This window comes from Trichosurus vulpecula, chromosome 8 (assembly GCF_011100635.1).
Source record: "Trichosurus vulpecula isolate mTriVul1 chromosome 8, mTriVul1.pri, whole genome shotgun sequence".
Classification (NCBI taxonomy): domain Eukaryota; kingdom Metazoa; phylum Chordata; class Mammalia; order Diprotodontia; family Phalangeridae; genus Trichosurus; species Trichosurus vulpecula.
Genome location: NC_050580.1, coordinates 62,413,563 through 62,437,119, shown reverse-complemented (window position 1 = coordinate 62,437,119; position 23,557 = coordinate 62,413,563). Strand labels below are relative to the sequence as shown.

The 23,557-nt window shown below is 45.2% G+C and overlaps 1 protein-coding gene across 4 annotated transcripts in view; it reads right to left on the bottom strand.

Moving 5' to 3' along the window:
* The window catches only part of ZMIZ1 (zinc finger MIZ-type containing 1), a 441,312-nt gene that overhangs the window by 190,366 nt on the left and 227,389 nt on the right, over nucleotides 1-23,557 (bottom strand). For all 4 annotated transcript variants that reach the window (XM_036734708.1, XM_036734709.1, XM_036734712.1 and 1 more), the window contains exon 6: nucleotides 4,051-4,161. In XM_036734708.1, coding sequence (XP_036590603.1) covers nucleotides 4,051-4,110 — 60 coding nt within the window. In that variant the 5' untranslated portion in view covers nucleotides 4,111-4,161. The remainder of the gene's footprint in view (nucleotides 1-4,050; nucleotides 4,162-23,557) is intronic.

The following is a 23,557-nucleotide window of genomic DNA, read 5'->3' as shown; positions in this document are numbered from 1 at the left end:
TCCTTTTTGCCTCAGTTTCCTCATCTGTAAAATGAGCTAAGGAAGGAAATGGCAAACTACTACAGTATCTTTGCTAAGAAAACCCAATATGGGGTCGCAAAGAGTCGGACATAATTGAAAACAACATGACTCAGTCTATAGATTTGCCTTTCTACAGAATACCATATTAGGGGCCAGAGGGTGGGTGGGAAGCATGGGAAGGTGGCATGTATCTCAGGATCATCACAGATAAGTGAAAGACCCAAGACTGGATTTAAACCCAGCCTCTTTGACTTCAAAGCCCGAACCCTTTACAGTGTAGCCCACCACCTTAGGTTGAAACTTAGGTTCCTTTTTATCAGCCTCAAAAACTGGAGAAAATCCAATCTCTTTTCCTTTCCAAATGCCACTAGGCAGGCTATCAATCTCCTCTGGGGGCTGCTCCCCAAACAGCAAAGCTGAATGTGGGGGGGTCAAAAAGAAGCTATAGTTCTGGTCAAAGAAAAAAAATAAACCAAAACAATCAGGAAGATGACCATGCAAACTGAATTGTCACTAGTGTGGAAGCAAGGCTCCTGGGACCTGTCCTGCCTCTCTGGGGCTGGGGGTGGGAAGTGAGGGCAGGAAAGAAAGCGAAAGGAAGAAAGGGGAAGGAAGCTCAGGGAGCCAACCCCAGGAGCCAACCCCGGGAGCCAACCCCACCCAGCAAGCCAGCAAAGAGCAGTGTCTGGCTGATCTGCCACAAGGAAAGGCATAAGTGGTTTTTCGGGAAGCTGCTCTGGGCTTTGTTCAATCTGTGAAGAGTCTTCTTCAATTTCCTGTTCCTCAGACCCCGAGCAAGCATCTGAAAATGCCTTCGCATGATGATAATCAGAGGACACACATCCTTCATTCCCACTAAGAAGCCTCAATTCCACAGGGTATAAACCTTAGCGAGAGCTTTGCATACTGAGTCCCAACCCAGGCCCAGGCCTCATTCTGGTCTGCTAACTGGCTGCCTGCAGGACCCTGCTCTCTTAGGGACGAACCACCAGTTGGATAGGCCTGGGGCAGGGGTGTGTGTGTGTGTGTGAGAGAGAGAGAGAGAGAGAGAGAGAGAGAGAGAGAGAGAGAGGGAGAGAGAGGGAGAAGAGGGAGGAAAGAGGAAAGACATGAGGGAGGAAAGAGGAAAGACATGAGGAAGGAGGATGACAGGGAGGCTGACATGGCAGTAGAAAACTCCAAATAAAGCAAACTGAAAGAAAACATCCAAAACTTTCCTGAGGGCTTTCTATATTTCTTATCTTCTAGGTCAAAATTTACCTCCTCCAGGAAGTCTGCTCTGATTTCTCCTTCTCCCCCCTACTCATGATCATACCTTTATTTGGAGTACTACTGCGGAGGCAATTTGTAATTTAGTCATCTTTCATTCGTCTTATTCATTTTTAAATGTTCCACCTGTGTATGTGTGTTGGTGTCCAAAATAGCCTATCTGCCCCAAACAGACTCCAAAGGGATGAAAAGGTCCCAAGGGTTCTCAAAGCCAATTGGAGGAGTTTGTATGGGGGTCCTCAATCTGTTTTGTGTCATGGCCCTTCCCCCTTTCTGGGAGCTTGGTGAAGCCCATGGACCCCTTCTCTGAATAAATGTTTTTAAATGCATCAAATAAAATACAAAGAATTACAAAGGAAATGTGCTATTTTGGAATTATCAATATATATCTATGCATTTCAACGTATGTATTGAAAGTTATGTGTATATATGTATCTGTGCACATATATAAATATATAACCATATAAACACACACACAGTATATGCACATACCACAGCCCTCCCTCACTCAAATCAAAGTCAACCACGAGTCATGTCATTATTCCTCTGATGTCATGGTCCTCTTTGAGAACAAAGGACAAACACACAACATATGTGTGCCTGCATGTGTATGTATATACACACACATGTGTATGCACACACAACTTCACAAACCCCAAGAACCCTTAGTACACAGGGAGGGTGTGTCTGTGAGAGTGTGTGTGTGTGTATATATATGTATGTATGTATGTATGTGTACTCCTTGCAGTCTCCTACGACTATTGTAATCTATGCTTACCTTACTTCCTCCTCTGAAATTTTCCAGTACTTCTACTTTGGACTGTACAGTTTGGCATTTGATTGTCTATCTGTGTGTTTTCTGTCTTAATTAAATGTGTGTCTCTAGTCTTCCTAAGTTGGAGGAAAGCTTCTTGAGCTTCTTTTAATTCTCAAGTGGAGGTTGGATGTCCTTTCATCAAGAGGGAGACCGGGTGGTATCTGAGCCCCTCCCCAGCCTAAGATTCTGCAGCTACTTACAAAGATAAATTCAGGGCAGGTGTTTTATCAAAATTTTGAATCCTCTCTAGCACTTAGTATAGGAGTTGGCATATTCCATAGATAACAGTGTGACAGCAGAATTTTTATAGCACTTTAAGGTTTATAAAACATATTTTACACACACAGTGTCACTGAATCTTCAAAAGAACCCTGTGAGGAAAGTATTACAGGCATGGTTACTCCCATTTTACAGTTGAGTAAAATGAGTCTTATAGAGATTAAGCAGTTGGCCTAAGGTCAACAGTGCCAGTACATGTCACAGTTGGGATTCAAACCCAGGTTTCTCCTACCTCCAGCCCTGTCCTCTTTTACTCTACCACAATCAATGTTATATGAATTGATGCCTTCCATTGAGGGAAAGAGTATCTCTTTTGGGGGTGCTTACTGTGGGTGTGCTGTAGAAGAAGCCTCCAGAGTTAGACATCCATCTATATATAGCTAGTGTGGGTGGGAGAATGTGTCTGGTTTACTGTATGCTGTGCCCATTCTGAGGCATGTCTAAATCCTGCTGGTAGAACCAGAGAAACCTGGCACGGGAGATGAAAGCTATTCTGTGACTATCACACGTTCTCCTTCACATCAGGGATAATGTGCTATGGTGAGAGGCTTATCCAGGCATCTCTCCCTCCACAATGTCCTATAATTACTGAGTCTGAGCTGCCTAATAGGGAGTGGTCAGGGCAAGGGAAGACCTCTGCTGACCCAATGGACAGGGCATAACCTCTGAAATGAAATAAATTCAGTGGCAGACAAACTACCAATAGGCAAAGTTTGCATAAAAATAGATATCTGGGGATTTTAGTGGGACCACAAGCTCAAAAATAAGTCAAGGTTGTGGCTTGGCAGCCAAAAAGATAGGGCAATCAGAGGCTGCATTAATACATGCATGGGGTACAAACCACAGGGATGATCGTCCTCTTGTATACTGCTCTGGAAGGGACGACTACATCTGGGGTACTATGCTCAATTTCAGGAAAGACATTGACAAGCTGGAGCATGTGCAGAAGAGGATGCCCAGGCCTGGGGACCTGCCGTATGAGTGAGGACTGAAGGAAGTGTGGAATGTTCAGCCCGGAGATGAGAAGACCTTGTTGGGAGTGTCGGGGTAGGGTGGCCTCGAATTCCTTGAATGCAAGAAAGGTCCTATAACCTCCAGGTGAGTATCTACATTATCCCAGAAGAATTATAAATGGGCTTCAATTTACTTAATTGATGCCTTTTTAAAAAAGCTCTTCATAGAGCAAATTTTGTTGAAACAAATTCCACTTTAAATGTTCCAGAAGGACCTATTATTAATGGAATCCTACGATGCCGTGAGTGGTCAAGAGAAAGTAATACCTGGCAGCACTGCCCCCATAGCACTAGTTGGCATCTCTCTGATGTCTAGAGATGGAATGTGGCCACCATCCATGCCAAACAGGTCACTTCCTTCCTTCTGAATAAGGAAAACTTTCCACCACCTCAAGTCCCATATCATGGAACCTGCCCGGTTTGTACCCTTTCAGACCAATGTCTGTCCTTGGTGCTAAACAACTCCAGACAGGAAAGATAGAAAGCTTTGGAGAATCCCATCCTTCCCCACTACCCACATATCTGAGAGTCTCTGCTGTTCTACACAGTCCTAAAGACACAGAGCTCCATGTCCACATCCTCTCTCCTTCTCTGCTGCCACCCCCACCCCCACCTCTATGTCTCCAACTGCCTGCCAATGTCCAGTGGTACCTGCTTTATGCACTGCAGCCGGTCATTGGTTTGCTGTATATGCCGGTCCATAGAATTCATTCTGATTGTCTCCTCTTGCCTTCTACCTGAAAGCCATTCACGTTTTCCAGCCTGTGGGAAGAGCAAGAAAGAGAGGAGATTGTCACTCAGGGTTATTCCTACTCAGATCTGACCCCTTTCGTCAGTCACCTCCTATAGGAACCTTCCCTCCCTTTCCCAAAACAGGAAACATCCCTAGGGTGGAAAGCCCACAAACCCAAATCTTGTAACTCTGGTACAGCAATGACACTGCCTCAAGTCACTTAAGGACACCTGGGTACGTAGGTATAGCAGACTCTAGTCACAGCTTCTGCATAGGCTTTGACAAAGGCTCATTTGAAAAGTGGGACACACACACACACACACACACACACACACACACACACACACTTTCTGGGCAGCTGGAGCAGCTAGAATGTCCCATTTCGGGTGGGGGGAAGAATAGCATGATTCTTCATGTTATAATGATATGCTGACATGAGTCCTCCGTGTAAGGCACAACGCTTCACACTGGGGATACAAAGGCACAAAAAGTCAATGCTAGCTGCCCTCACGGAGTTTACACTCTTTTAAAGAAGAAAACTTATATGTGTTTAGCAGAGAACAAAATGAATCCAAGGAGATCGGGGAGCAAGGGCTTTAGCAGAGGACAGTGGTGGTCGGCTTTACCAGGAAAGATTTTACGGCTAAATCCTGAAGGAAGAAAGGGAATGGCTGTGAAGAGGTTATTGTAAATGATGATTGTTGGGGAACCACAGGTTTCTAGGGGTGCTCGAGACCCCAAAATACCTACACGCCGGGTCCTGCTGAAAGAGTTCAACTCAAGCCTTCTCAGCCAAGGGAATAGACAAAGTTAATTAGGGATTCATCATAATGGGCTGTCTTAAGAAATCCCACCCTTTGTGACGCCTGTTTTCACAAGCAGGCCAGATTCAATCTACTGAATTAGATTGAATCTGAGCACCTTCATGGAGGCAAGATGGAGATTATATACACAAAGATTGTAGGAGGGATTGACGGGTGGTCTGGGGTGACTAGAGGAGGAGTTTAGGGAGGATCTTAGGGGAAGTCTAAGGAGGACAAGGTGGGATCAGAGTCCAGGAACCTAGAGAATGGAATTAAGGATAGGAAGTAGCTGAAGGCATGGATACTAATATATCAAGGGTGGGGAAGTAGCTGGACAATAAAGGGTGAGGCTAGGTAGAGATTTGGGCCTAATGATAATGTGAGGCTTGTGGCCTTAGGGGAAGGCCAGATCCAGTTGGAAGATTCAAGGACAGTTCAAGGGGGCTCCCAGAGACTGTATTCCAAATTCAAGGGGGTTCCCAGAGACTGTGCCCTCATCAGATGAGGGAGATGGAGATGATGAGGGCACAGTCTCTGGGAACCCCTTGAACCCTTGAACTCTCCTTGAATCTTCCCACTCGACCTGGCCTTGGCCTGAGGCTATAACCATTAGGCCCAAATGCCTACCTTGCCCAGTCCTCTATTGTCCAGCTGTTTCCCACCCTTAATCCTGTTTCCCATCCTTAATCCTGATCAAAATATCTATACCCTAGCTCTGTTACCCTAGCCCTTTATTGTCTGTCATTTCCATCACCCCAGACCACCCCTCAATGCCTCCCACAATCTTTGTGTATATAATCTCCATCTCACCTCCATGAAGGTGGTCAGGTCCAATCTAGCTCAGATTGATCTGGCCCGCTTTCCTTACGGGCAGGCGTCGCAAGGGGTGGGATCTCTTGGGGCAGGCCTGTTTGGCTAACTCTTAATAAACTTTATCTTTTCCCTTATCTGAGAAAGCTTGAGTCTAATTCTTTCAGCAGGACCCTGTGTGTCGGTACTTTGGGGTGTTGAGCACCCCTCACCCCAAACCCTCTTCAGAGAGAAGACAGAGGAAGGCTGGAGAAGTACAATGTGGCAAGATGGCGGAGGGTCCTTGAACACCCCCAGCCTTAGGAGTTTAAATGGTATCCTAAAGAATATAGGAAGCTCTTCATTTCCTGGGCTGGGGAGGGAAAAGATAAAAGCCTCTGGTTAGGAAGGATAATTGGAAACATTAACCCAGACAGAATAAGGGAAGGGTAAAGACTGGAGGCTAGGAAGAGTCAAGAGGTGATAAGGGCCTGCATTTAAATGCATGTGTCTCCTATCTGCCCAGCTGACTAGAAGGCCCCAGAGAGCTGGGCCTGTATCTTTTTATTTCTTGGGTTTCCTCCCAAACTGCCAAGAAAAAGGCTCTCTGACCATTACCTAAGACTGAAAAGTGTGGGACTGAGAAGTCGGACATGGTTCGAAGGTACCTTCTTTGGAGTCAGTTTACAAGCCTCAGGCCAGGGGGTGAGGGAGGATGGGGGGGAGGTGAGTAAAGAGGGGAGGTAGAAGAACATTCTCCCACCAAATCTGCCCTGAGGGAACGCCCCCTTTTCTGATGCAAAGTCAAGTTTCCCTTCCCTCCTCCACTCCCCAGGGGTGTTTATGGCCCTGGGCACTAATTAAGGAGGACTTATTTACATATTCATGAGATTTAGTGGGCTCCAGTCTATCGGCTTTAAGGGGGAGGGTAACAGATGTATTGACCTGTCAAACAAAGCCTTCCTGTCCAAAAGGGTCCCCAAACACTGAGGGTTAGGAAGCCTACTTCTTCCTTTAAATACAACCGAACAGGGAGGGGGATTCGAGGGTGAGGGTACAAAGACAGCCGGGGGGAACAAATGCCTTAATCCTAGGCTCTTCTGTCCCCCAGGCCATGATTCCCATCTCCCACCTCTCCTCAGGAGAGAGAGAGGTTTCAGTCTAGACAAAAGACCCGCTGCTTACTCTAAATAACCAGCAGAGGTCGCTGTTTACAAACCCAGCCAAGGCTTCCCACCCTACTTCGATCCAACCTTCATTGAACAGTTAGATCTTCTAGCTGGGAAGACGATGCTCCCATTTCAGACCCCCCACCCCGCTGCCCTACCCTCACTTACCAGGATACTTCAGAAAAAAAAGTGTAGACAAGTCCTGGCTCAGACCCTAAGTATATGACCATGGCCACTTAACCTTTCTCTGAGCCTCATTCATTCCTCCATCCATCAATGGTTATTAATCATGTGTTAAATGAAAGGGTTGGACAAGATGATTTGAAGGTCTCTTCTAGCTTTAAATTGTTGATGCTTGAGGTGATTAGCCTCAGCTCCCCTCCCCCACCATTCATTTAACAAACATCTGAACAGAAGCTATCACATTCAAGATACAATGGGAGACACAAGATTCGCTTCCACTCAATTCAATTTAACAGACGTTAAGACGTTATTATGTACAAGGTGCTGGTCTAGGTGACCGGGAAACTTTAAAAAAAAAAAAAACCTCTCACAAAAAAGGAGTCTCTGTCCTTAAAAAGCTTATGTTTTACTTGAGGAGATAAGAAAAGTGAACAGATAGGTGTAATATCATGGGGCGGGGTATGATGGGGGCCAAAGAGAGATAGCTGTGGGTATAGTAGAAAGAGTGCTGAATGGAGCATACATTTCCACATAAGTTGGAATCCCCGCTCTGTTCTTTACTAGCTTCATATATTACAGGAGCAGAAATTTAGGATGGAAAGAGAGCACTGGAATGCATCTGTTTGTGGATTTTTTTTAATCTTTTGCTCTTACACTACTTATATTTCCCAAGATATCCCCCTTTCCTCTCCCTCCCAGAGGGGAAGAGGAAAATACATTGTATTTTCTTATAATAAAGAAAAAGAAACCTTCAGCAAAACTGTTTAACACATCCAAAGAACCCACTAGTCTCCACCTCTCCAAAGATGGGAGGGAGCACTTTCTTCTACCTTGTCTTTGGTGCCTAGCTCGGTCTTAATAATCTCATGACAATTTAAATTATTTAGTCATTCTTTCTACTCACATGCCTCTTCCTGGGTATACTGATTTTCTGGCTCTGCTGACTTCAGTTTGCATCAGTTCATATGTCTTCTTCTGCTTCACCATTTCTTACAGCATAGAAATATTCGATCACGTTCACAGACCCCAGCTTGTATAGCCATTCCCCTTAGATGGACATCTACTTTATTTCCACTTCTTCATTAATAATAATTCTAACATCTTGCATTTATGTAGCACTTTAAGAACTGCAAAGGATATTATCTCATAACAACTCAGTGAGGTGGGTGTCATTACTACACCCATTTTACAGATGAGCGAATTTAGGCATTTAGAAGCTATGCTCAGGGTTATTAAGCTACTAAGTGCCTGAGGCTGGATTGAACTCAGGTTTTCCTAACTTTCAGTCCGGGTCTTCCTGACTCTTGGGCCAGCACTCTATCTGTTAGGCCACCAAATAGTGCTATAATAAATATTTTGGTGAATGGGGAAAGAGGAAGGTTTGGGTTTTTTCTGTCAATAATCTTTCCTTGGAGTAGATGCCTAGCAGGGGAATCTCAGGGTCAAAGGGTTTACACTTCTTTATCACTTCCTTTGCATAATGCCTAATGCCTTTTCAGAATGGGTGGATTAATTCAAAGTTCCAACAAGCTTTCACTAAGAAGGCCCATCCTCCTCCAAATTCTCTAACTTCAACTATTTCCAATTTATATAATTTTTTGCCAATTTGTGGGTATGACATGAATCTTTAGAGAGATTCTAATTTGCATATCTTATGATTAATGAATTGGAGCATTCTTTCTTTCTGAGGAGAGAGGGCAAGGCAATTGGGGTTAAGTGACTTGCCCAAGGTCACACAGCTAGTAAGTCTGTCAAGTGTCTGAACTCAGGTCCTCCTGACTCCAGGGCTGGTACTCTACTCACTGTGCCACCTAGCTGCCCCTGGAGCATTCTTTCATATGGTTGTTAATAGTTTGCAATTCTTCTTTTGAGAAATGTTCATATCTTTTGACCACTAATTTACTGAAAGAAAGGCTTTTGGTCTTATATATTTCTGTTACTTGCTGATATAGCCTTGATATCAGACCTTTATCAGATACAGGTGATACAAAGACTTTTCCCAGGCAATGGCTTCCCTTCTTATATTACTTTATTAATTGTCTTTCTGCAAAAGCTTTCCAATTTCACATAACTGAAATGATCTATTTCATCTTTTTTAATTCATCTAGTCTCGGCTGCTCATTTATCACAGGAAGAAATTGTCACCCATAGAATTTGCAAGCGATGGGCTGCAGAACCAGAATTTGAACCCAGGTCTAATTCTAAATTCAAAGCACTTTTCATGGCATGATAAGGCCTCCTGGGGCAAGTAACCTCCCCTCTCAGTTTCTTCCTCTGTAACATGAGAAGGATGGACTGGATTCTTTCCAACTCATCCATCTCTAAGTCCTAACATCCAATGAAATGCCAACAAAATGCTCCTGGAAAATGTGAGGAGGGAGGGAACATTTTTAGCACCTGTTGAGCTTGAAAGAGAAAAGACATAAAGGTACACAAAAACTATTCTAAAAGATTGAGTGTTAAGACTCTCCCAGCCCTGACTACCTCTGACTTGTGACTTCTAGCCTCTTTCCCTCTCAGTCCCGTGTTGATTGGCCCGGAGGCCCCAGCCCTTTGTACTCTGTTAGTTACATTTTCCCATGTATCCACCACTAGGCTACAAGTTCCTTAAGGATGGAAACTCTGTATTCCCCAAAGAACTTAATACAGTGCAAAATACAGAAAGGCACTTAGCTGATTGGCTAATGAATGGCCGGTTGGATATACTGATGATACCAGAGTGTCCAACTTTGGACAATCTAAGTTTGTTGATGACAGCAAGCATGCATGCTATGTAGAGGCTAGAAATATCTAGGTTCAAATCCTGCTCAGACATTTACTATGTAAGCCTGGGTAATGCATTTCATCACTTAGGGCCTTGGTTTCCCTATCTATAAAATGAGTAGGTTAGACTATAGCTTCTAAAGTCCCTGCTAGCTTTCAATCTATGATTTGATGTCTCCATGGTGTATTTTAACCCCTTGCCCAAGGTCTTAGCTTGTAAGCAACTTGTTTGCTCTGGTGGCTCAGACAGAGTGAATGACAGAAGGAGGAATTCAGCTCTGATGGGCAGAGAACCTCCCAGCAGCAAATTCACAAATGGAAGAGAAATCCAAAGCAAGACTTTCACCCAGTAGGTCTTTTAAAATAGGAATCACAGCTCATGAGGCTTTAGCTACCATCTGTTTTGCAAGCAGAGGAAATGGACAAGTTGACTTCTAGAGAGTGTCTCTGGTGGGAAAAATTGGGAAGCAGGTGGCTTGGGCTGTCAAGATTTCCTTTCCAGTGTTGGATATAATGGGAAGGACAGGGTGGAAGGGGGTGGGGTTGGGAGGAGAAACATTACTATTTCAGGTAGAAAATGATGGGCTATTTTAAAAAAATCTATAAAGGATAAAATGTCTGGCTGATTAGAAAGGCATGGCAGAGAAGGTGACATTTTTAAACTTGAGAGATTAATGGTGTAAAAACAGGGTGAATAATAGCCATTAACACCAATAACGGATGGTATTGGTAGCAAATGTTTCAAGAATAAAAAGTGGCTTTGGAGAGAGAGTCGGGATGTGCTTTTAGTAGAAGTGGAATCATTCTGTCTCCATCTTCTCTCCTTCCCCCTGCCTGGGACCGGAAGGAAGAAAGCCCTTCAGTTCTCTAATGGGAGGCTGGGTAAATCCTAGGGGCCAAAAGGGTGGGGGAGAGCTGATGATAATAAAGCATCTAAGTGAGAGGGGAAGATAGCCGAAAGCATGCCCAGGCTTCCTCCCCTCATAGCTGGCACTCACTTATTCTATGTTTATCTGAATATTACTTATTCCTCAAAGTTTAGTTAAAGGTCCATCTCTCTAAGGGATCCTTCTTTGACTGTACTGGCCCCACCCACACTGATCTCCTAAAAGCCAGTATTGTCTGCATTACTCATTGGGAAAGAGACTGGACCCGAGATTTCACAGGTATAGAGCAGAGATGTGAACCGTGCACGTAATGCTCAGGACACTCCCTAGTGCTGCCCCAACCAGATTAAAATGAATTTAGGAAATATCTAACAAACTACATAAAAATACAGTCGAATATAGATAATGTTAACATGTGGTTTTCTAAGACAAATGGCAGCCTACAGGGATCCTTATATATGGTTTAGCGGCCCTGTTTCTATTTGAGTTTGACACCACTGGTATAAGGAATTCCTATGCAAAAAAAGTCCCTCTACAGATATGGGTCAGCATCTCGTCTGAAACTTATGGTCTTAAAAGTTGTCTAGACTCTAGAGCAATGGAAAGTTAAGTGATTTACTCAGCGTCCCATAGCCTTTATGTGTTAGAGCGATGTGGACTCAGGTGGTCCTGCCTTAGAGGCCAGTTCTCCATCTGTGATTTTATGCTGCTTAACCTTTTATTTATAAAATAGGTATTTTCTCTTCCTAACTAGGCTGTAGACACCCTAAGGGGAGAGGCCGTAACTATTCCCCTCTTCTCTCCCAAGAGCTAACAATGGCATAGGTACAGGACGGTTTCTTCATACGTCTGTCTCTTGCACGATCAAAGTGAGAGTGGAAGCACAAAGTGCCAAGGAAGTAATCTGTCTCTTGTGGGTTGATTTTCTCAGAATCCCAGAATGCCAGGATTAGAAGGGAGCTCAGAGGCTAACCGGTTCAACCTGTACCCAAGCAAGAAATCTCTCTATGACAGGCCAGGCACAGAGTCATCCAGCTCTTGCTGAGAAGCCTCGAGTGAGCGAGGAACCTACTAGATCTGGAGGGAAGCTGTTCTAACTCTGGACAGAGTTAGCTGTTTCTGCAGAGCAAATTTAAATTTGTCTCTTGGTCACTTCTACCTATTGCCCTCGGTTTTACCCTCTGCTATTGTGCTGAACAAGCCTAATCCTCTACTTTTAAGTCATGTCAAAAAGCACCTATTAAATGCCTACTGTGTGCTAGGCACTGTGCTAAGTGCTAGGGATACAAAGAAAGGCAAAACCTCTCTCTCTCTCTCTCTCTCTCTCTCTCTCTCTCTCTCTCGCACACACACACCAACAGTCCCTGCCTTCAAAGCTCACAATCTAAAGTGGGGAGATGAGACAACATGCAAACCACTATGTGTAAACAAGGTGCATAAAATATCAACTGGGGGGAGTTTCGGAGGGAAGGCACTCATTTTCAGGAAGACTGAGAAAGGCTTCCTGTAGAAGATGGGCCCTGACCAAGACCTGAAGGAAGCCAAGAGAAGGGGATGAGGAGGGAGAGAATTCCGGGGATGGGAGACAGCTAGCTGAAATCCTTGGAGTTGAGAAATGGTGTGCGGATAAAGGCATAGATGGCGCGCTTATCACATCTGCAGATGATGCCAAGGGGGGGGTGAGAGCCAACATATGAGATGACAGTTAGGATCCAAAAAGAAGCTGATAGACTAGAAAACGGGGCATGATATCTTTTGATAAAGCCCTGCTTTATCATTCCCCTTTTGGCGGGGGTGGGGGGGTGTCAATGACAAAAAAAGAAATATATCGTGCTTTACAATTTATAAATCATCCTCACACATACCTCATTTGATCCTTACAATAACCCTGTGAAGCAGTATATTACTATTCCCATTTCACAGATGAACCTTGGAACTACAAAGGCCAATCACTTACGCAAAATCAGTAAATCAAAGGGGGGAAATCCAAACATAAGTCTTCTGGCTCCAAATCCGAATATTCTCTACCGCAGCGGTGCCACACTCAAATGGAAACTAAATCATACGTAAGGATCCCTGTGTACTACAGTGACTTATTAACATTGTCTATGTCCTATTGTATTTCTATTAAACACATCCCAATTCTATTTTGATGTGATTTGGGTCCCAAACCAGAGTACCATGGGCTGTGTGTCTGACACCCCTGTTCTAATCCATTGCAGGCTGTCACTTTTGTGTTGTACACAAGGAACAATCATTTACCCAGAGACATTCAGCTAGTGCATGGTAGTGTGAGAACTAGAACCCAGATCTTTTGATTATGAGTCCTTTACTCTCTGCACTACATCACAGGAGCCCCCAAGTTTATACTTGCTCAAGGTAGCAGTGGGTTCAGTAGTCTCTCTCTCAAACATTTCCCAGGACAGCTACTTGGTGAAGGGGGCAGGGCAAGAAGACTTTCCTAAGCTGGAATTTGGTTATAGTTTCAATAGATTCTCTCTCCCCAATGGAAAGCTTGGAAGACAAACAAATTGTTGCCAAATGTTTTTGTCATGTGCCGGAGACACTGTTCAATCAGGTAAAGGAGAATGGAGTGCTCATGTCTCTAGGAGGATGCCAGTCACCAGAGGTACCAGACCCCACTCTCCCTTTTCCTTCTGTGTGTCAATGTGACTGCTTTCACCTCCTCCATTGGCTGGATAACTCCATACATTTTGTCCTTTTTCTAGCTTTTTCATCTGTGATCAAAGTGGATGCTCACGCAAAAGTCAGGAAGAATCAGTATGACCATTCCCATTTTCCAGATGAGAAACCTAATGCCCACAGAGGTGGACTGGCTTGTTTAAGCTCACCCACCATCAAATGTTTAATGTGTTATTTGGGAGCCTCCATGGAGTTGGCAGTCAGAGGACCCAGGTTCAAGTAAGGAGCTATGTATGAACAAATCACTTAACCTCGGTGGGCCTCAGTTTCCTTATTTATGCCTTTTGCTCAGGATTGTTGTGAGGTTCAAATGAGCTAACATTATACACACACACAAAAATACATATATATACATATACATATATATGAATTATTCTTATTATCATCTTTTTTGAGACTGATATCTTGCTTTCTTATAATCAATGCTCTTTGGACTACTACTAAAAGATGTAAAATGATTGCTTTTGGTAACTGAATGAAAACACCAGGGTGTAAGCTCATCTTTCGTAGACTTGCCAAAAACATCTTTGGGACAATTCTAGTGGCAGCAGCTTATTGTCTGACATCTTGATGCTTTCTGCCACCCAACGTGCGCACGCATATGCATGTGCACACACACGCGCTCTCTCTCTCCTTTCTCTCTCCTCTCTCCCTCCTTCCTCCCCCCTCCCTTTCCTGTTTCCCTTTGATCAGAGGGAAACTGGGGAAGTAGGAGAAATTCAATTAAGTGGGTATTAAGATGACAGATGACAATGGTAGGTACAATGTGATGGGAGGGGATTGGCTATGTACTAAGGGGGTAAAAGAGAGATGCAAAGTACTCTAGAAAAATGTTAGCGGGGAGGGATCCCTTGGGGGAAGGTGGGAAGAAAGCAATTAAGTTACCAGGGGTTTAGTGGTTGGGGCAGGCCACCTGATTTCCTGAGCACAGGTGATTTAAAAATGAAACCTTCCCATCCAGGTTCCATTTAAGGTTGGAGAGCTATAAATCCTGTTTTAAGCTTGGTGCTTTTTAGTTGCTTTTTCATCCCCCTCCTCTCCCCACCCCAGAGTCAGCCTGAACTACTGGGTAGAGCTCTGGTTTTTGGAGTTCAAAGGATTTGTACTCAAATCTTGGTTCTTATCTAACTATACCTGTATGATTAATTTGCCTCATGGGACTTGGTTTTCCTCATCTGTAAAATGAAAGAGTTGGACCATTTTCCTTTCAATTCTAAGACCCTATGGATGAGGGGAAGTTTCTTGAGTGCTCACATTCTAAATTTAGTGTAGTCTTGTCTCACCTTAACTCTCTTCTATTCTACTGCTCATTCCATTCTGCAGACCCTCTGTTCCATCAATATGGGTCTACTTTCATACTATGTGACTCCCCCATGGCATTCCTCATCGTCTCTCCTTTCTCCCCACCTGCAAAGTCTGCCGCTCATGCACATTCTATGTGTTGTCAGTAGACAAGCATTCACTTGAGCCCTGTAACCTGAGCTCATTTTCTCATCTACAACACAGGGTAAGAATTTGAATGTATCATAATCCATCCTTCAAGGTCCAATTCAATCCAACCTCTATGAAGTCCTCTCTGATCATTCTAGCCATGGGGATTTCTATCTCTTCCTCTATGAACCTCACTTACTTCTCATACTACATTGTCTTCTGTGGTTATTTTTCCTTTTGATGGTTAGTCTTCTATCTTCAACTAGGTGATAAACTCTCATGGGGGCTCTATAGCATCTAGCTACAAAAAAGATGATCACTGGATTAATGAGGGGATTTGACTAGGGGGCCTCTGAGGTCTCTTCTTGTCTGATCTCTGATCAGATTACTGGACTATGCTTGAGCACATCTGGGTTTCAATCTTGGTTCTGCCATTTACAAGATGTGTGACCTTAGTTCAGTCACTTAATTTCCTCGGGTTCCATCTTTAAAAATGGAGATAGTAAACTCTGCTTTGTCCCTCCTACCTCACAGGGTGATTTTAAGGATCAAGTGATGGGAGAGACTATAAAAAACTGTCATACAAACACAGGGTATCAGGATGATCAATAATACAGCAGCACAATTTGGAGTCAAGATCTGGAATCAAATGCCATCTTTGCCACTTACTGGGTGGGATATCCTTGGGCAAGTGATGACTTTTTGGGCCTTAATCCTTTCCTCATCTGGGAAGTGGGATAACAGCTGTCACAGGACTTACTATCTGGGGCTGTTGTGGAGATTGAATGAGAAAAACGTCCTGGTTTCTAACCATTTCCATGAGAAAAAAGTCCACATCTGAAAAGAGCACCCCTTACATATGTATGGTTCTTTGTAAACCATAAAATATTATATGAATGCATGCCGTTATTGTTTCTTTATATCCCCCCAGTGCCTTGAATAACAGGTGCTGAATAAATATTTTACTGATAGACAAAGGGCTGGAACCCAGGACTGGTGCAGATCTTTTCCATTATACAATAAATAAGCCACCAGTGGCTGCTCTGGATTCAGGACTTTAAGTGTGCTGGATAGGATAGGAACTAAAGACACACACACACACACACACACACACACACACACACACACTACTGGCTTTGCTGAGTTTCTCCCATTCATTCCCCCTAGTCCCTCCTCCCTCCCCTTACTTTGTATGAATGCCAATGGATTCAAGGAAAGAGGCAAAGATTTCTTTTTGTCCATTTCTTTCATTCAGAAGACATTCTTTCATTCATTGTTCAGAAAACAAAGCAGGTGTGAACTGGGTATTCTGAAGTTAAGTGGTAGGGATTGGTGGCTGTTGTTGGTACTGCTATTGGGGTTGGGGCAGCTACTTTAGAAATCTGGTCTAGGGAAAAACTCAGTACAGGCAGCTAGGTGGAGCAGTGGATGGAGTACCAGGTCTGGAGTCAGGAAGAGCTGAATTCAAATCTGACCTCAAATCACTTAGTAGCTGTGGGATTCTGGGCAAGTCATTTTAATCTGTTTGCCTCAGTTTCTTCATCTTCAGTTGCCTCATCTAATAATAGCACCTACCTCCCAGGGTTGTTATGAAGACCAAGTGAGATAGTAACTGTAAAGCTCCAAGCACAGTGCCTGGCACATAAGATTATTACATTAAGTGGAGTCAGACAGGGACAGCAGCATGGGAGGATGACGAGAGAGAACAGAATCAGTGGAAGCCTAGGGGTTTCTCCTGCACCATCACCACAGCTCATCTTTAGCAGAGGCAGAAAGTCAAGGATAGTGGTCAGTAGTCTTCAGGTACCAGGAAATGCCAGTTTGGATGGCTCATCATTTGCCTCCTCCCCTCTGCTCAAAGACATTCAAAAGCTCCCTACTGTCTGAACTCTCCTCTCCCCTCTTGGCTCCGAAGGCCCTCTTCAATCTGGCCTGCATGCCGTCTAGCTCTTTTTTGCTCCCCAGTACTCTTCATGCTTCTGCATCTTCTGATGTGTTTTTGGGGAGGGACAGAGAAAAAGCTGCTGGCTACCAAACTGCATTTCCTCTGTGGGCCAGCAGATGTCTCCCTTTCCTACCAAAGGACAGCTCCCTGCTTCCCTGGTCTTCCCTGGCCTTCCCTCCTGCCTGCAGATTCCTGTCTCATAGAGCAGCCTGATGTTTTCCTAAGTCTTTACAAGTCCCTACAAATCCTCCACTGCTGCCCCCTAACAGGGAATAAGTAGTAAAACTGACACTGACTGTCTGACCTTGTGGCTACTGATTAACTATGTCTGCACTCACTGTCATCCTTCACACCTCCCGGACTGGCAAATGTAGGGCTAAGGACTCTGGTCTGTCTTGCTCCAGCCATCTTAGGGGTCAAGTGGCTGCCACACTGTGGGTCACCAGCCACCACATCTCTTGCATTCATTCACCTCCCCCAGAGTATGAATGACTTTGCCAGCCAACATGGCGCCCTTTGTGCAACTGACTATGCCAGCCAACATGGCGCCTTCATGTGACTATGCCAGCCAACATGGTGCCCTTGTGTGACTATGCCAGACAATATGGCGCCCTCGTGTGACTATGCCAGCCAACATGGTGCCCTCGTGTGACTGTGCCAGCCAACATGGCGCCCTCGTGACTGTGCCAGCCAACATGGCGCCCTCGTGTGACTGTGCCAGACAACACGGCACCCTCATGTGACTACACCAGCCAGCATGGTGCCCTCGTGTAACTGAATATGCCAGGCAACATGGCCCCTTTGTGTGACTGACGATGCCAGCCAACATGGGGCTCTGGCAACAGCAATGAGGTCACAGTCCAAAGACTTGGGCCCGAATCCTTCCCTCTGCCGCCTATGTGACCTTGCATGAGTTTTCTTCTCAGGCCTTCAGCTCCCCCTTCTATAAAATGAAGAGTTGGAATGGATGATCTGTTTTCCTTCCAGTCTGATGAATCTCTATCCCAAGCTTATACAAAGGGGGCAGCATGGAGTCTGGGATAGAAAACAAGTCTCAGAGTTCCAGAAGACCTGGGTTCAAGTCCTGTCCTGGGCAAGCCGCTGACATTTCCCAAGGACAGAGAAGCTTCAGTTTCTCCGTATCCAACACACAGAACAGTTGCTCAGGAGATAACCTGTTGACAGGAATTGAATTCCAATCTTTCTTGCTTTTAGGTGGTCCTCTAGCCATCATCTCATACTAGGAAGCCAACCAGTCTACCCTGACTTGAAAGGCTTACAGAGGAGCCCTAGCTCCCCCCGACAGGCTCTAATCTCCATTACAATCCAAGTCATTTGTGAATGTCTAACTTGAACCTCTTCACTGTACAGCTTAAGCCTGTTTGCATCTCAGCGGAGAGGCACAAGGATAATGATTCACATTGATATAGTAATGCAGGGGTCCATCATTGCCTGTAGAACACTGCCACCCAAAAATTCTACTTTGGAGACCAGCCCTGGCCTTCCCTGACCCTCATCATTCCCTGGGAATTGCACAGACCAGGACCTCTCTGCACTCTGGCTTTTTACTTTCGGATGGATCCAGTCTTAGTGCAGGCCACTGGCTGGAGAATAAGGCTTTCTAAAGCCCACCTTCTCATCTTCCTCATCTGTTTCGTCTACCCCCTCAAAGATGCTCGCCTGGATGACGACCTCCTGACCTTTCCCCTCCCCAGCCCAAGCCTACTTCTCAGACCAAAAAGGAACACGGCAAGCCAAGGCTATGGGGTTGTTTTTAGCAGACAGACACATACGTGATTATGTGCTCCCACACATACGTGCTTTGACAGTGAGTTCTTGATTCGCCATGGTTGTGGGGGACAGGGAGAGCACGAATAAATGCAGCCCACTGAGAATCCAGATTCTCATTTTAGCCCACTGCCTCCAGCTGCCCACCCCTTCTACTAGCAGGCAAGAAGCCAGGCAGACTGGGAGGCTACCAGGCAAGGAGCGGGAGACAAGCTTTTACTCCTGCTCTGCCAAATTTTGCCACTCATTTAGTCATGACTCTGGGCAAGCCAGACTCCACTCTCTGGGCCTCAATCTCACCTTCTATAAAATGGAAGGAGCACTTATGTAACCCCTACTTTGAGCCATGTACCGTGCTAAATGCTTTATAAATATCACCTCCTTTCATCCTCCCAACAAGGCTTCAAAGTAGGTGCCATTATCATCTCATTTTACAGATGAGGAAACTGAAGGGAAGTGACTTGACCAGGGTCACACTTAGTAAGTGGCAGGTCTTCCTGACTTCAGACCCAGCGCTCCATCCACTGAGCCATCTAGCTGTCAAATGGTCCAGATCATCTCCAGGATTTTTTCCAGTTATAATAATCCATGATGAGTGTGTTCCTCCCCCCGCCCTTTTTTTTTTCTTACAATATTTTGTGGATGTCATGGCAAGCCTGGAAAAGAACTAGCAACACAGAGAAGCCATGGACTGGCCATTTAGCTGTGGATATTGGGAGCTTATTCTGTGTAGATGTGCCCAGACTGAACTTTCATGCAGAAAAATGTCAACAAACTCAATCCCCTCCATGTGGACCAGAGGATCCCAATGTGACCCAAGGTCAAATCTTGAACCCTCTAGCATATCATCTTTTGAGGCCTCCATCCACCACCCACTAATGGACATGGCTTAGGTTTTATTCATTTATTTCAATGCCTTCAAGCAATCTATATATTTTTTTAAGATGTAGGGAAATTCTAGGTCATCTTGTTTGACTTTCTTACCTCAAAACAGGATGGGGCTTATGGCAAAAGCCAGCTCCAAACATCTCCTGAGCTCAAGTGCCCAGGTTCCTCCACATCCGACCCACTAAACTGCCTCCCAAGACACGGAACTTTTAACGTACTTGGCAATTAAAAAAAAAAGCCAGGGAGAAAGGTTTGTGTATTTGACACAAGAAAAAAGGAGTCACTTGGTTTACAATATGCCAGGGAAGAGACACCATGGCTTGTCTCAGCTGGACACCAAGCATGGATGGATGTGTGACAAAGCATCCCTGACCGTGTGGGGAGAAGAGGACGGAGCAAGATAGTGCCACTCAATCGGGCTGCTTCCATCATGTAGAAATTTCCTAAAGATGCTGGCTCCTCTCTTGCTCTAGAAATATATCCGTCATTGCAGAGAGGGGGGAAAATGGTCTGCTGCCTCCTTGGTGACAGCCCTGACAAGTGAGCTTGTCCAGAATGAGGCCTTCTTTTACCCTGTTAAATTTTCTTATGTATATATGGCCTGTTTCCACAGTTAGACTACAAGCTGAGGGTAGCACACACAGTCTCCCCTCATTATTCTCTTTTCTGCCCCCATCAGAGACCTAGACTCTGCCCCTAATATGCCTGACACTGATAGGCGAGTCAGCTTTCGCCCTAACTTGCCCAGAAGCAGCCCTTCCACCACTTCCCAGTCACCTCCACATTGTGCCATCCCCTCCCACCATCTCCCCATCTCTGTTCTATCTTCGGTCTTCCCCATTAGAGTATAAGTTCCTTGGAGGCAAGACCTATTGGACTTGCTTGTATTGGTACAACTGGCACTTGGCCCAGCACCTGGTACGCAGTAAGTAATTAACGCCTTCTCTCTCCCTCCCCACTCCACCTCACCCCTGTCTGTCTGTCTGTCTGTCTGTCTCTCTCTCTCTCCCTGTCTGTCTCAGTTTGTGTCTCTGTGTCTGCCCCTCCCTCCCCCCAATCATCCATGTAACCTACCTATTATCTATCCTTGGAACATGGAGAATTGGAGGTCACTGTGGCAACTGAACATATATGTGTGTTTATACACATATATATGCATATACATACATGTGGACTGTGTGTGAGGCAGGCCAGGTGACAGAACTTGTGTGCGTGTACACACACACACACACACACACACACACACACACACAGAGTGACAGCTTGCCTTAGTATGTGGAGCAGCTCCCTTTGGGAGCCTCGGGCAGCAGTGCACAGAAAGTGTTCACTCACCAGCCTCATCTGCAGCCTGATTACCGAAGTGAGGGTGGCTTTCCACACGGGCTCAGGGTGGGGATGGGAGGGTGGAAGGAGCCCCAAGGCGTGACAGCCATTTTCTCCAAGGCTCTGCTGAGATGACCTGGTGACCTGAGAGTCCAAGGCCAGCTTCCTGAACCTCTCTCCTGCCCCCCATCAGCTAAGAAGTGACACTCAAGGAGAGGGTCTGGTTACACTCTCTCCTATGAGCTGCCTTGCCTTGCCCAGTTCTCTACAGAGCAGCAAAGAAAGAAGAATCTGGGAAGTTGGGCAATAAAGATTTAACACCACAATCTGGGGACGGGATAGAAGGAAAAAGAGTCATTTATTCTTTATTCACTCATTTAACAATTCATTAAATACCTTCTCTGTATGAAGAAGGCAGCTAGGTGGTGCAGTGGATAGAGTGTCAAGTCTGAAGTCAGGAAGACTCATCTTCCTGCTTAGTTCAAGTCTGACCCCAGACACTTACTAGCTGTGTGACCCTGGGCAAGTCACTTCACTCTGTCTCAGTTTCCTCTTTTATAAAATGAGCCAGAAAAGGAAATGGCAAACTCTCTGCCAAGAAAATCCCAAATGGGGTCAAGAAGAGTCAGAAAGGACTGAAACAGCTGAACAACAACAATATAGAGAAGGGGGAAGATACAGACTCAGGTACAACATGGTCCCTCATGGAGCTTTCACTCTAGTCATGGGATAGGGCATAAACACCGATAACCATGATGATAAGCCATGACAGATCCCTAAGCACTGGGAATGTCACTACAGACCAAGGGACACCAGGCAAGGCTTCATGGTAGAGGTGGCATCTGAGTTGGGCTTTAATGGATAGGTAAGAACGCCCTGGGGGATTTGGGGAAGGGAAGACATTGAAGGCATTGTGTCACTGTCCTGGATTAGCCCAGAGCATCCTGTGTTCCAGATCGAGGCTGTGTGGTCAATGAGACAACTTCACATCAGTTCTGCAGCAAGGAGTCATCCTTAATTAAGGTGGTCAGGAAGCACTAATCCTTAACATATACTGCTTCAGAAAATCCATTAGTCTACAAACATTTATTTGAGCATCACTGGGAGCCTGGCCCCTAGCTAGGTATGGGAAGAGTCAGAGAAGTATGAAATATGCTCTCTCTGTCCTCCAAGAGCTTATAGTCTAGGCATGGAGATGAGCTACAAACGTGGAAGGAAAAGGTCTCCTAAGAACATCCAGTGTGTAAGAATTTTCAAATAACCAGTGTAGACAATCTAGGCTAGAAGGGTAAGAAGGTGGGACAGGCCACTGGGAGTTATAGTAGTTTAAAAAGGTTTTTAGAGGTACAATGACTTCAGCTAGCCCTGTGAGGGTAGGTAAGATTTGGGGAGGTGGAAGCATGGCCAGAGGGCTAGATAACATGAGCAGAATCATAAACTCACAGACAAAGTGCTGAAAGAGACCTCAGAAGCCCTCACCAAAGTCATAGAAGTAACATGTCACAGGCACAGAGATGGATGGGAATAACCATGGTGGGCAGAGAACAATGACCAGAATGGCTTGGTAAGAAGATAAAGGTGGGGAGGGGAAGCGAAATGGCTGCAAAGTTAGGAGATCTTCCTAAAAGAAGCTGTCTGGCTTCTCTGCTTGAGTCAATGGGGATGTGCCTGAGGACAATCCAGAATGATGGCAGCAGCATTGAAACTGAAACCTCCAGAAGGAAAGTTCAAGAAAAAGGAGGTCTGGGAAAGAACATCAAAGTAGAAATGAAATTGGAGAAAGAATGTAAGAAAGGAGCCAGGATAGGCCCTTGGAATCACAAATCTGGAGCCAGAAAGGACTACAGGGTTCCTTTGGTCATGCTCTTAATTTTTCAGATGGGAAATGGAGGCTCAGAGACATTGAATGCCAGCAGCTTCAAGGAACAACCCCTTGGGCTCAAGTCCCCCCCCCCCCCGCAAAAGAAGGATCAACAGAGAGATGGTGGTACTTTGTGGTCATGCTTTGTGATCTCAGGTACCCTCCCTCTGCTCCCCAGAACAATCAATGTCAGACCTTCCTTATATCTAAAAGGGGAGAACCCTGTCCCTGTGGTCCCAAGCAGCCAGTGGAGAAAAATTCACTCTCAGAGAAAAAAAAAAGCACACGTCTGTTGGTTCTCCTGTGGGGAGCCTATAAATACAATCAAATATGTTCAGCAGCAATCTTTTCCTCTCTGCAATGAGCATTGCCAAATCGCTCCCAGGAGTAATCCTCTATGGGCCGCCACTGGGGACTGCTTTCCTCTTTTGGAGAACATGCCAGGGGGGAGGGCGAGGGAGTTGGAGATGCAATTAGCAGGACCCTCTAGGGACCAGCAGCTATACTGCTCTGGGGCCAAGAATTGGGAGGAGAGGTGTTCTGGTTGTTTTTAGTGCCTGTGCTGAGGAGACCCAGGTAAGGGCATCCACACCCTGACTGGACTAAGAGCTTCGGGATGGTTAGACTTTGGTAGTATTAGGTTCCACACAACAGCTACTCTCCCACTTCCAATGAGAGATGGGGGAAGGGGCAGGTCTTCTCAGCAAGATCTGAAAGTAGCATGAAGTTCTATTAGCAGGGCAATCAAGCAAGCAAGCATTTATTAAGCACCTACTATTTACCAAACATTATGCTATGCACCTGGGAATACAAAGTTGGAAAAAAAAAAACCCATGAAATAGTCCCTGCCCTCAAGGAACTTATATTCTCATATGTAAGATAACATGTAAAT